Source organism: Marmota flaviventris, chromosome 5, assembly GCF_047511675.1.
Source record: "Marmota flaviventris isolate mMarFla1 chromosome 5, mMarFla1.hap1, whole genome shotgun sequence".
NCBI classification, from domain to species: Eukaryota; Metazoa; Chordata; class Mammalia; order Rodentia; family Sciuridae; genus Marmota; species Marmota flaviventris.
The window spans coordinates 21633014-21645782 of NC_092502.1; the positions used below are offsets into that span (position 1 = coordinate 21633014).

The following is a 12769-nucleotide window of genomic DNA, read 5'->3' on the forward strand; positions in this document are numbered from 1 at the left end:
ATCTAGGAATAACAATTTTTGGAAATTACTTTTTGAAGTCATGTTATATGACTTCATATTTCATTATAATAGGATTTTCATTTAGTGGGTACCAAGGCCTGGCCAGTACAGGGGTATGCTAATAGGAGTTTGAGGATATGTTTGGCTGTACTGGGGACTAAAGTATAGCAAATGATTTGTGGAAAGGTACATAGCAAAGTATAAAAGTATTTTTTCAATTTTAAGTTAAATTACTGGTCAGTAAGAGAAAAATGATATTTAAAAAATCACATCGTTTATTGTTTAATATATCTCACTGCCAAACTTGCCCCTCACATTTAATCTTTCTAACAAATTGGAAACATAAGTACTTTTATTGTCATTGCCATTTTGTAGCTGAGGAAACTGTATCAAAAGTAACTTGAATGTGACACTGTTACAAGAAATAGAGCTAACATTCAAACCCCATCTGAGTTCAGAACTTGTGACTTTTCTGTACTCTTACTGTGTGACCTCATATTTTTAAGGTTTTGCTTCAGAACTGACATAGTGTTAAATAATTGATGAAACGGATAAGTCATAGTACTTTACTCTTTAACCCAACAGAATTCTAAGACTTGGTTTTTAAAATTTACAGGGTTCTTTTAAGTCTTAGGACAATTGAGTCCTTTCCCTAGCACACTGTCTTTTCTATGAGCTTACACCAGATTCCTGTTTCTCAATTTTTTCCACTCTGGGTATGAATCTTGGTTCCTTGTTTCATTGTTACTTTGAAATACAATAATGAAAGTAAATAAAGACAGGTAAAAGTTCTGAGTTCCAGTTATTAGAGCCATTGCTATTCAGCTATCCAGTATGATGGAGGACCATGTATTAAGTGGTATAGGTAATGAGAAGTTTTAAGACAAATTCATAGTCCTAAAGGAACATGTTATTGGTTAAGATGGAAATTATTAACACAAATCTAAATATCTATAAAAATGTGATGGGGCGATATCCATTTTAAAATGTAGGATAAACTTACTGATAGAAGTCAGATTTTGTACTTTTTGAAAATGAGTCACATTTTTATTTATAAGTAGCTGTATAAGCATGCAATAAGTTGATGTCAAAGTCAAATTTTAATGACCAATTCTGTATTGAATAATATTTTTTATATAAATATTATGGAGGTTTTATGCAGAAATCATAAATGATTAAAAAAAAAGAAAAAGGTCTACAACTATGGTTAAGATAGTAATTCCAATGTGAGACTGTAATCCTCATGCTTTAAGTCAAATTATTCATTTTGAATTCATTTTCAAATTATATATAGCATAATTATTTTAATAGTTTTAACTAGTTACTAAACTGTGAATGAATTTGGATTTATTTACAAAGCAGAAAAGTAATACTGAGATTTTGGATACCATACCAAAATAATTTTTTCCTCTATTTTCCTATGCATAGGCAAGATGGATTATCCTTTCTCAAGATGAGAATATTTTGATTTGGTTTTAGTTGAGATGCTCCCATATTGGTTCTTTTTGTTAATTTTTGTCTCTAAGAGTTGTTTTCTGTCCTTGATGCTTTTGTGTGCCAGGTTATATTTATGTGTTTCATTGCCAAAAAACAGCTTATTTACAAAAATAAGATTCGAAATTTACTAGAATACCCTACTCAAACAGAAAAGCACACTCAAACAACTAAAAAAAAAAGCTGTTTTGTTTACCTCCAGAAAATAGAAATTGAAATCAATAAAAATGTCTCTTACTGAAGAGAGAAGGGAAGAAAAGTTTTATAAATTTCCAGAACTCTTTCACTTCCTCAAAGTTCAATTTTAAACCTTTGGATCCTTTAGTATGCTCTCTTTTGAAAAATAACTGCACACTGTTTTCTGAAGTTAGAGAAGAATGTGCTCCTCTTGCATATGAAATTAGATCATATAGTTTTGGTGTAAAAGATTTCTCTAAATATGAAGACAAGAATAGAAGTAGTGATTCTCATATTTGCTTAAACAGTTTGTTTAAACATTATATAATGATTCCTGGGAAGAAAAATGTCACGTTTCAGAAATTTAGATTAGTAGGAATGTCATGAAATTATTTATTTTAGCTAACAACCACTATGACTAGTGGATATTTTGGCTGCTAGCAGAAAACCAGACATACTTTTCTATAATGTACATAGGTCTATACAACATTAGTTGCTTTCACATAAAAACCAATTTATAAGCAATTGTTTAGGAAAAAAAAATATATGAAAGTATGGAGCTACATAATAAATGATAGGTGTTGATTTACCTAAATGAATTTCTCATGTATACAAATGAAATTCCCTGAAATCCTAAAGCTTAATGTGTTTGTGTGTGTGTATGCATGTGTATAAAATTATATATAGGTGCTGTGTAAATGCTAAATCTAACTCATTATTACATAATAGTTCATATTATGTATAATATATTTTTATACCTAAATTAATATCTAATATGTTAAATGAAAGTATTTCTAAGATCTAGTGGGTTTTCCAGTTGTCTGTTTAAGTGGTTTCACAGCAAACTTTTATGTTAAAAACTGATATACTAAAATTATTTTTAAATTATCCTGGACTTTACTCTTGGATATGCTTTTAAAATCATCCTTTAAAAAATTCATTTAACTAAACGTGAATTAAAATGTGAGACACTGGTAATATGTTTTATACTGTTGTAGATAGAGGGTTGTGGGTTGCCAGGAGGCCCTTACTCTGTAGCCATTCGGTCAAATAAAGAGTTGTAACAAGTGATCCTATTAGCAGTACAGTCTGAACATTTTGAACAGCCAGCATTTTTCAGAAGGAACAATGGGCAAAGGTACAAGTTTCTTTTGAATACTTACCAGCAGCTAATTATATGTTTCATAAGATTCGAACAGAATTTAAGCTTTCTGAATTTCATTGCATTTGAAGGAGATGATAGCTAATTAAGAAAAAATAAAGATCTTGTTTCAGATAGGGTGCCAAGTACTGAATATTTGCCAAAGAGGCAGAAAAAGATGTAATTTTGAATAACAATAATATGATTTAAAGTATTTATAGAGTGATCAGGTGATTTCATCTCAGATTTTGTCTTGAGGTGATTAAATGAGGATCTAATGAAACTTGGTGGTTATTTAAAGGCTGAAAATGTTTTTTATTCCAAATAGAAAATTCATATCTGTTAATTTCTCCTGCTCTTTTCCAGCATTGCTGAATGCTGCAGCACTCCTTACTCTCTTTTGGGTTTAGTCTTCACGGTTTCTTTTGTTGCTTTGGGTGTTCTGACACTCTGCAAGTTTTACTTGCAGGGTTATCGAGCTTTCATGAATGACCCTGCCATGAATAGGTAAGTTCTTTTATTGAATGTGTCTAGCAACATAAGCCTGTAGATAGCTTTAAGAAGTAATGATGAATTGCTTTGGTTGATGGATTTTAGAGGAAATGGAATTTTGAGGAGTTTTTCTAGAAGTGTTGAAACATTGAGATAAAAATACTATGAAAAAAATAACTAAATTCCCATGTTAAAATGTATTTTGATTGTATGTATATTACAATGAATAACAATGACACTGTTCCTTTTCTAGATTGCTTTAAGATTTTTCAAAGCTTTTTTTCCCTTTGGAAGTTTCAGTGTAGTCCTATTCAAATCTGATTCTATGTTTGATACATCCTTAAAATTTTTGTTGTTGTTAGAACAAACAAAATTTGAATACTACTTTTTGCTGTTAAAAAAGTAAAATCACGTTTTGAGAAATCTGTTTGTAGAACTTCTTGTGATTTCTGTTACCTTCATATACGAATGTAATGTTTTTCATTTATATGAGTTTATAGAAACTCTTCTCAGAAGCCTTCATTTATTTATATAGCCTCTTCTTAAAATCTTTAAATATTTATTATCCATAATCCTCCTGCTTGTCCCAGCAAAGAACTTTTAAGATGGAAAAAAGGGGGTGGTTCTGGTAAAGGGAACAAGAAAAGAGAAATAACTCCTGTAAAAGTTTAGAAGATTCATATAATTTACAAGGTTCAAAATGCAAGGTGACTGCTCCTTTCCCCTGTTTGCTGTTTCCTTTCCACAAAGGTAACAGCTCTAGATGGTTATTTTAAAAATTTTTATATGGAAAAAAATACATTTATGTATATATTGTTTTTTGGGTTCATTGTCAACTCTTTTTTGTTGTTTTGCTGTTAGAAAAGAATACTGCTTTAAGTATCTGTACATCTTTTCTCTTTTAAAATCTTTAATTAGGAAAAATTTAAACCAACATACTTGATAGTAGTAAAATTAACCCCACATGCTCATTGCCCAATTTCTGTTTTCCTGCTCCTATCAGCTCCACCCACCCTGCCCCCAACCCCATGATTGTTTGTTTGGAGATAGTATCATTTTGTCCCTAAATATTTCAATATGTAAATCTTTTGAAAAGCTTAATTGCAACAGAATAATAGCCCTGATAAAACAAATCCTTGATATCAAATAACTATAGTTGTTCAAATTTTCCTAATTATTTTTTAACCCATTGTTTTACTCAACTCAGGATCCAAATAAGACCCCATATTGCAGTTTGTTTGATTGTCTATTAGGTCCCTGCTATCTCTCTATTCCCTCCCCACTCCACCTCCCATCATATGTTGAAGATACCAGGTGTTTGTCCTGCTGAGTGTTTCAGAGTCTGAATTTTGTTGAGTGCATCCCATGGTGTCATAGAACAAGTTCCCCTATTCACTGGATTTTCATTTATACATACATCTTAATTTTGTAGTATATCCATAGAGTAAAAGTATATCAGTAAAATTATGTGTACATTTAAATTCATATAGCAGCTTTGCTCCAGGAAGATTTGGTGTCTGTCTCAACATTAGTGTGCTCAATTCCTCTCACATTTTTTGTTGATCCTTAGTGTCATCATAGTTTGAAATATTTGCTATGTGTAGTTTTAAAAACTGCACCTGTCCTTTAATCATTTCTCATTTATTTTTGAGAGGTCTTTATATATCAAGTCAATAGAATAAAAATTCTTATGACTTTGTATATGATATATTTTTATTTATGAAAATTAAATTTCAAAAAGTATTTGTATTTATCTGATTCTTATGGTCTTTTTAAAGAGATATTTCCCTCTGGAAGATTATGAAGAAATTTACCAATATTTTTTCTTTTATAATCAGGGTATGGTTCATGACAATTCATAGGTCTAATTGATAGTGGATATCGAGAGACAGAAAGAAATGATTTATTAACAAAGTCTGGTTAGAAAAATTATTGGTGTTGCAAATTGTTCTTTTCCTTTCATGGTATGCTAAAATGGCAGGTGGTCCGCTTTTGCACATGAAGGGGAGCACACACTAACATTTCACATTCATGTTGCATGATATGAAGTTGCTGTACATACCAGTCAGGGTTTTGGTCTGAATTTTCGGAATTTGATTTACAAACTGTGTAACAACACTTTTGAGTCTTTAGATTATTTTCTTTGGACTTAAATGAGATTCACATTATTTACTTCTCAAATGTCTGCTTTTTTAGGGGCATGACAGAAGGAGTGACACTGTTAATTCTGGCAGTGCAGACGGGGTTGATCGAACTCCAGGTGGTTCACCGGGCATTCCTGCTCAGTATTATCCTCTTCATTGTTGTAGCTTCTATCCTACAGTCTATGTTAGAGATTGCAGATCCTATTGTTTTGGCGCTGGGAGCATCTAGAGATAAGTAAGTAATTTCCTAATATTCTTTGATTTAACTTAATTCTTATAGTATTCTTTCCATGAATTTGTTATCTACAGCCTTAGGGAATGTTAATGATGGACAGTAAAGATGGAAAACAAATATGTAACCGGTATTTTAAAATTTATTTTTTTCCTTAAGATTTCTGTAGTCAAAAAGTCTTACCAGAGACTATGAAATTACAAAAATTCAATACTTTTTATATTTGTCCAATTTTAAAGTTAAAAATAGAACATATTTAGTCCAGTAAATGTAGTGATTATTATGTAATTTTGTTCTGTGAAATGTTATTAAAATAGGAAACAAAGCATTGTTTAAAAAAAAAGAAAGCTGCAAGTGAAAAAGAGAAAAATAAAGGCTGTCAGATAATCGTAAAGATAGGTATTTATGGGATAAGAGCCTTTTAGAGAGTTGTTACTTACTGAGTTACAATGGAGATTCTTGACACCTATGGGACCAAATGAAATTAGTAGTTGGATTCATGTATATCTTGTATTACAAAAATTTTCATAAGGAAAAAAACTCAAAACTATTAGTTCCTTAAAGATATAATTTTTGGTAGTTGTAATTTATGAAAGGAAATTATATAAGGAATTGCTTAAAATTCAGTGTCACTATTTTTTTTCCCAGCATTCCAGCCACGTTTTAATAATTAGTTGATTATAGAAATACATCTGAAATTATTGCTTGGAGCAGGCAGTCTTTAGGGAGGTAGAGTTGTGACAGTGGATTTCTAAAACATTGCAGTTTAGCATTTTAATTATAGTTCATCAGATTTATCTTTGTAGCCCCATAATGCATATTGCCAAATGTTCTGTAAAATTTTCTCAAATGGTAGAATGGCTGAAACAACCCATTTGAAAGCTCAGAGTTCTTGGATATATTTCAAATAATCTTAATCTTCATACTTAATAATATAGTTACTTGATATTTGTTTTTGAAGCTTAAGGTTTCTCCATAAAGCATTTAAGATGTTGAACTCAAGGATGAGCTCAGTTAAATAACCACTTAATAGTTTAATGAGTAGGGTCAGTTGTCATCTCTGGAAAATGAAGCTGATAGAATATTATAGAAAGCTTGGAAAAGAGAAAGGAAAAAATAACAACCCATAATTCCACTACAGTAAGAACCAGCATGTCCATCTCTGGTCTTCCTAGGATGCTGAACTAGCCTCCCTGCTGGTAGCCTCTTCTAAAATAAAATGCAGAGGAATTGGGGGGGAAAGGAGCAAATTAAGAGGCTTGTGAGAGCCTGGGGATGCAAATTTGAGTTGGTGTATGTGTTATTACTCAGGGCTGCCAGCATCCTTGGTCTGAGATGAGAGAGGCAGTCCTCTTGACTATGGGAGGGAAATAGGAATCAACAGCTAGGTTCTGTGCTTCTAACTATTGCCTACAGTCATAAGAGCATACAATCAACATCCACATACTAGTACTTTTTAAAACAAGGGAAAAGTTATGAGAAAAATGTAGCAAATGACTCAAGAATAACTAAAAAATAACATTCATAGTTCTGTGATTGCTGAAGAAGCTAAAGCAGTTGGTAAATGTGACCAGTGGCAGACTCTAAGGAAGAATGTTGTCTTTCTCCAGGAGTTTATGGAAGCACTTCCGTGCTGTAAGCCTTTGTTTATTTTTACTGGTATTCCCTGCATATATGGCTTACATGATTTGCCAGTTTTTCCACATGGATTTTTGGCTTCTTATCATCATTTCCAGTAGTATTCTCACCTCTCTTCAGGTAAGCCTAATATTAATTACTATATAATAATTGATTTTCTTATTTTTCCTCTCTGAAAACGAAGTAAACTGTTTCAAGATTAGTGACTTTAAATGGCTTATTCTGTGGTAACTTCCCACTTTTCTTTACTACAGTGCATTACAGGTATTTGAGCATAGGAGTTAGAAGGTAGTTTGTAACAATGCTAGATAGACCTGTCTATCTCGCTGTAGTTTTTATTAAGATAATTCATCCTTTCAGTTTTTCATTTTGAAAATGTTATGATACAGAGTTGTTACAGAAATCTGAAATAAATAATCATAAAATATTAAACTATTTTTGAGCTTGTTTGGAGTAGATTTTTTGAATTAGATACTTGAAATACCTGTAGTTTCATGACATATATAAATATACATGACACACGTATATATCACACACACTGATGCAATATATAGTTTATACACAGACACACAAACACAAACAGTATTGCTCTAGAAATCATAAGCTATTGTAACTTAAAGGTGGATCTTTGCTGCTAGCTCAGTGAGAAGCAAAAGAGAATGTAATACTGGTGGTAAAGATTTATTCATTGTTCCTATAGAAGTTAAGGTTTTTTGAGATTTTTAGTAAGAGGAATGACTATAGAATGAGAAATGACTATAGAATGGGGTTTGGATGAGTTAGAGAAAACTGATTATTCATTGTTTTAGGAAAGATATGTATGAAGGTGTGGTTTTTTGTTATCTCCTAGGTGGTTTATTAAGCTCATGCACATTTTAATTACACCAGTGCCTCCTTATATTTTTTTTACATTATATTTATTTTTAAATATACATTATATTTATTTTTTCCCTGGATATGCCTCTTTAGATTTTAAGTATGGCATCCTAAAAGAACCAAGAATGTGTTAATGTTTAAAGCCTATGAAAAAGCTTTAAAAAATATTCATATACATTTTTTTTCCAGGTTCTGGGAACACTTTTTATTTATGTCTTATTTATGGTTGAAGAATTCAGAAAAGAGCCAGTGGAAAACATGGATGATGTCATCTACTATGTGAATGGCACTTACCGCCTGCTGGAGTTTCTCGTGGCCCTCTGTGTGGTGGCCTATGGTGTCTCAGAGACCATCTTTGGAGAGTGGACTGTGATGGGCTCCATGATCATCTTCATCCATTCCTACTATAACGTGTGGCTTCGGGCCCAGCTAGGGTGGAAGAGCTTTCTTCTCCGCCGGGATGCTGTGAATAAGATTAAATCCTTACCCATTGCTACAAAAGAGCAGCTTGAGAAACACAATGATATTTGTGCCATCTGTTATCAGGTAACTCACTCAATAGACATCCACTCAGGTGGATCAGACAGTATACACCTTGGCACTGCAACCACATTAACCAAGTACAAGTTAAGTTTCCAGGTAGCATTAAATCCTGGGTTTTTAAAAAAATGTGCTTCTAAAATTATTAAAGATCTGATAAAATATTTCCATTTTTTTTTAAAGTAAGCTTTTAATTTAGTCCCTCCAGTTCTAATTATTGTTGTTTTCAACATTATTGCTCACCCATAAATAAAGGAAAAACAGGTCAGGTGTATTTTATATTTACTCCTGAATAAACATACACACACACACACACACACACACACACACACATATGTACTACCAGATGTATACTATCAATCAGGAGTCAGCAGCTTCTGAAAAGTGGTGTGTCAAGATTCTGACTCAGTCCTTCTACTATTCCTGATATGGGGGAAGAAGTGTTCATGGACTTACCACAGGTGTAGACTGTGCTCACATGTGGGGTATAGGTATCAGGGAGTTGTGTTTGTGGGAGGTGGGGGATATGGTGGAGGTCACCTTGGTGAACCTCTGAAGCTGACCTGCCTGCTGTCTTTGGCACACACACTGTAGAGAGCTGATGATTGCCTTCAGTTACAAATTAAATATTTAAATCACCTTGGAAATTTAAAAAAAAAAAAAGAGGGGGAGGCCTAGATTTAGTCACCAGTCACCAATGCTGGAGTGTGGATAAAAATTATGGTCAACAACAGAAACTACTCCACTTAAAATCACTCTTAACAGTGTGTCTGGTGGAATAAAACTGTAAATAGTGTTAGAATATACAGGGAATGTACTTTCTCCAGGGCTACTTTGATAAAGTAGGGTGGGCTTTGTTTTTGTGTGTTCTTAAAACTATCTAGAATAAGAATATTGTTTTTATAGTAAAATGTACCTATACCACTTTTTAAAAATGTGATTAAAACACTTTAGATACTAGCAAAACATTGTGTGCCAGGTGATGGTTGCATTTGAAGGAACCGAGTAATGTAGCTCCCTTCCCCCAGGTCTCTTTGCCATCGTTCTGTTTGTTGTTAAAGTGGTCTTCAGCTCTTTTGTGCCAGGTAGCCTCATGCACTCAGAGCAGAGTACATTAGAAACAGATTCAGGGCACATCAGCTTCAGCAGCCAATGTCTGAATATTCCATCTGGGGATTCAAGAGTCCTCTTTTTGTATTTCCTGTTGTCACATCACTTTTTTTGAGGTGCTAGAACTACCTGCTGATATCATATGGAAAATAAGAGTAGAATTGCTTAGCTTCCTGGCTGGCTGCTTTTCTTTGGATGGCTTTCTGCTTAAAAGTTGACTCCCAGGTGTTCTTGGCAAGGAATTTCTGGGATGATTGTTTCTTGTTTTGGGACTTCAAACAAAATCAATACTTATTAACCAAATGTATATCTGTACAATGTACTCAGGCTTCCCTCCCCATATACATCTTATGCAAGGAATATTCATGCAAAGTATGCCACTCCTTACTCCATTGGTTATCAAATGTGGGTATGTAAAAGTCTCGTGGAAGGCTTATTGTAACTATAGCTTTGTGAATCACATCTTCAAATATCCTGATTCAGTGGGTCTGGGACAGCCCTAGAATGTGTTGATAGTAAGTGGCTCTAATGCAAGTTGAGGAACACTGGCTTATACAGACCAAACCTTGAAAACTGGGTCAAATAAAATTGCCACTTCCTTGCCAATACTCTGGTGTTATGTGGCTGATTTTTGTCTCTCCTTGCAAATAATCTCATCCTGGAGTAATCTGTTCAGCTGTGTTGCAGCATAACTGTGGTAAAAGTCCTGTTCTCATCAGATTTTTCTGAGGTTATAATTATACTTGTGTCATACCAATGGCTCAAGTAATCATACTGCTACAGTTGTTTAACTCTTGCATTTCATATTTAGGCACACCTATTTTGAAGGTAGTTTCTTCCTCTTTTTTTTTTTTTTTCTGTTTGTTTTTTTTTCTTTTTTAAAAAATTACTTAGCCAGTAGTTCTTATGTTTATAAGGGGGGGTCTCTGATAGCAATAGCATTTTTACTAAAATAAAATTAAGCTTTTTTTCTAAGATCTGTATTAGAAATTTTCTATTTGTGTTATAAAAAAATATTGGAGCCAGAACTCTTGTGGGTAGCACCAGAGAGTTTGGATGCTAGACATTTATGAGCTACCTTTTCGGCCCTTCTTTTAGGACATGAAATCTGCTGTGATCACGCCTTGCAGTCATTTCTTCCACGCAGGCTGTCTTAAGAAATGGCTGTATGTCCAGGAGACCTGCCCTCTCTGCCACTGCCACCTCAAAAACTCCCCTCAGCTTCCTGGATCAGGGACAGAGCTGGCTGCACAGCCTCATGCTGGAGCTGAGCAAAATGTCATGCTTCAGGAAGGTACTGAGCCTGCAGACCATGAGCATCCTCCAGGAACCACGATACAGGAAGGTTCTGGGGACAGTAGTGAGCTCATCACCAGAAGATCAGATAGCCAGGAAGGGTCTGTTGACCCCAAAGAGTGTCCTCAGAGTGTGAAAGATGAAGCACGTCCCAGCGAGTCAACCTAGAGGAAAGGAAGTGGGTGTTCTGCTTTGGTACTCTGGAGAAGTTGGCTCAAGATGAACTTTGTACTTGGATCTAAGGAGTGAATATATGAAATGATCAGGCAGGAAACTGACATTCCAAGGATCTACACCAGGAAGCACTCTCAGTGGAGACCCCTGTTTTCATCCCCTTGAATGCAATGTATGCTAATCAAAATGTATTTATATGTTCTATATTGATGTTTTGTAGAGGTTTGCCAAGAAAATTCAACCTCAGCATCTTCAGGAATGGCCCCTAATATGAGGGATTAAATGAAATTGATTTGAGTATTTGAAGGGGGCTAAGGAAAAGTGGATAAAGAGCACGAGGTCGGCATGGGAAGAAGCAGGCAGAAGTGGAACTGGAGTTTCCCAGGGATGGGATCATTCATGTTGCGAAGTATGAGTGGTGACCTTTTCTCCACCCCCTTTTCCCTCAGTTGATTGGAACTCAGTCAGGGGATTATTTAGTTTTGTACAGCACTGCAATTAAATCAAAGATGTAGAAGCATTGATTGTATTCAAAGATTGAAGCACGCTCGTACTTCAGATGTGCTTTAGGGAAGGGGGTGGGTGGGTGTTGGGCCTTGCGGGTGCATTCACGTAACCTGAGACTCTTGAACTTCATGATGGAGTCTTCATTATTTTGATGTATATGGAACTTTTGTTAATATATTGTATACTTTGTTGGCTGTGTGAAGTAAACTGAAACTCTAATGAACACTTTGGAGTCCGCTTTAGTGAAGGAAGCCAAAGTGGGAGGGGCTTTAGGGCACTGATAAAGGCCCCGAGTGTACTTCTCAATCCTGTGTAATGTTTAATTCTTGCAATTGAATTAAAGCAGTGTTAAAATTATGGCAATATTTGCACTTTGGGAATGAGTACTTAACTGTATGATCACACTCTGCAAATGCCACTTTTAAAGCTGTTAATAGACTTTGCACCTTTTCTTTGACAAGGATGTGTCATATTTAAATTTTTACATTCATCATGGCTACAGGTAGAACTGGGGAGGGGGGAATGTAATTTTTTATGGGAATTTTGATATGAAAAGAAACTAGTCATTTATTTATACAATAGGCTTGGCTCAAAAAGTGTTTTTCAGACTCGGTATTCCTAATGTGGGATGTGACTTTATTTTATTTTTAGTAGCAAATTTGGAAGTAGACTGACAGACATAGCTGAATGTCTTAATAAATTTAAATTTGAAGATAACCATGTTTTGTCCTGGGGATTTATTATTGCTGTAAAGTGTTTTATTGAAATTCTGTTCCCAGGAGGTTCTAATTTTTATCTAGCTGGACTGTGTGTGTGTGTGTGTGTGTGTGTGTGTGTGAGAGAGAGAGAGAGAGAGAGAGAGGGGGGGGGGTGGGGGAGGGAGGGAGGGAGACAGACAAGTTCATTGATATCTTGTATACTAATGGCAGCAAACAGCTCTGCATCAGA

At 34.4% G+C, this 12769-nt stretch overlaps 1 protein-coding gene across 4 annotated transcripts in view; it reads left to right on the top strand.

The window, feature by feature from the left end:
- Rnf145 (ring finger protein 145) overlaps window positions 1-12538 on the top strand; it is a 38862-nt gene extending 26324 nt beyond the window's left edge. For all 4 annotated transcript variants that reach the window (XM_071612009.1, XM_027938590.3, XM_027938591.2 and 1 more), the window contains 5 exons: window positions 3179-3319; window positions 5501-5683; window positions 7291-7438; window positions 8384-8740; window positions 10943-12538. In XM_071612009.1, coding sequence (XP_071468110.1) covers window positions 3179-3319; window positions 5501-5683; window positions 7291-7438; window positions 8384-8740; window positions 10943-11308 — 1195 coding nt within the window. In that variant the 3' untranslated portion in view covers window positions 11309-12538. The remainder of the gene's footprint in view (window positions 1-3178; window positions 3320-5500; window positions 5684-7290; window positions 7439-8383; window positions 8741-10942) is intronic.
- The last annotated feature ends 231 nt before the right edge of the window (window positions 12539-12769 follow it).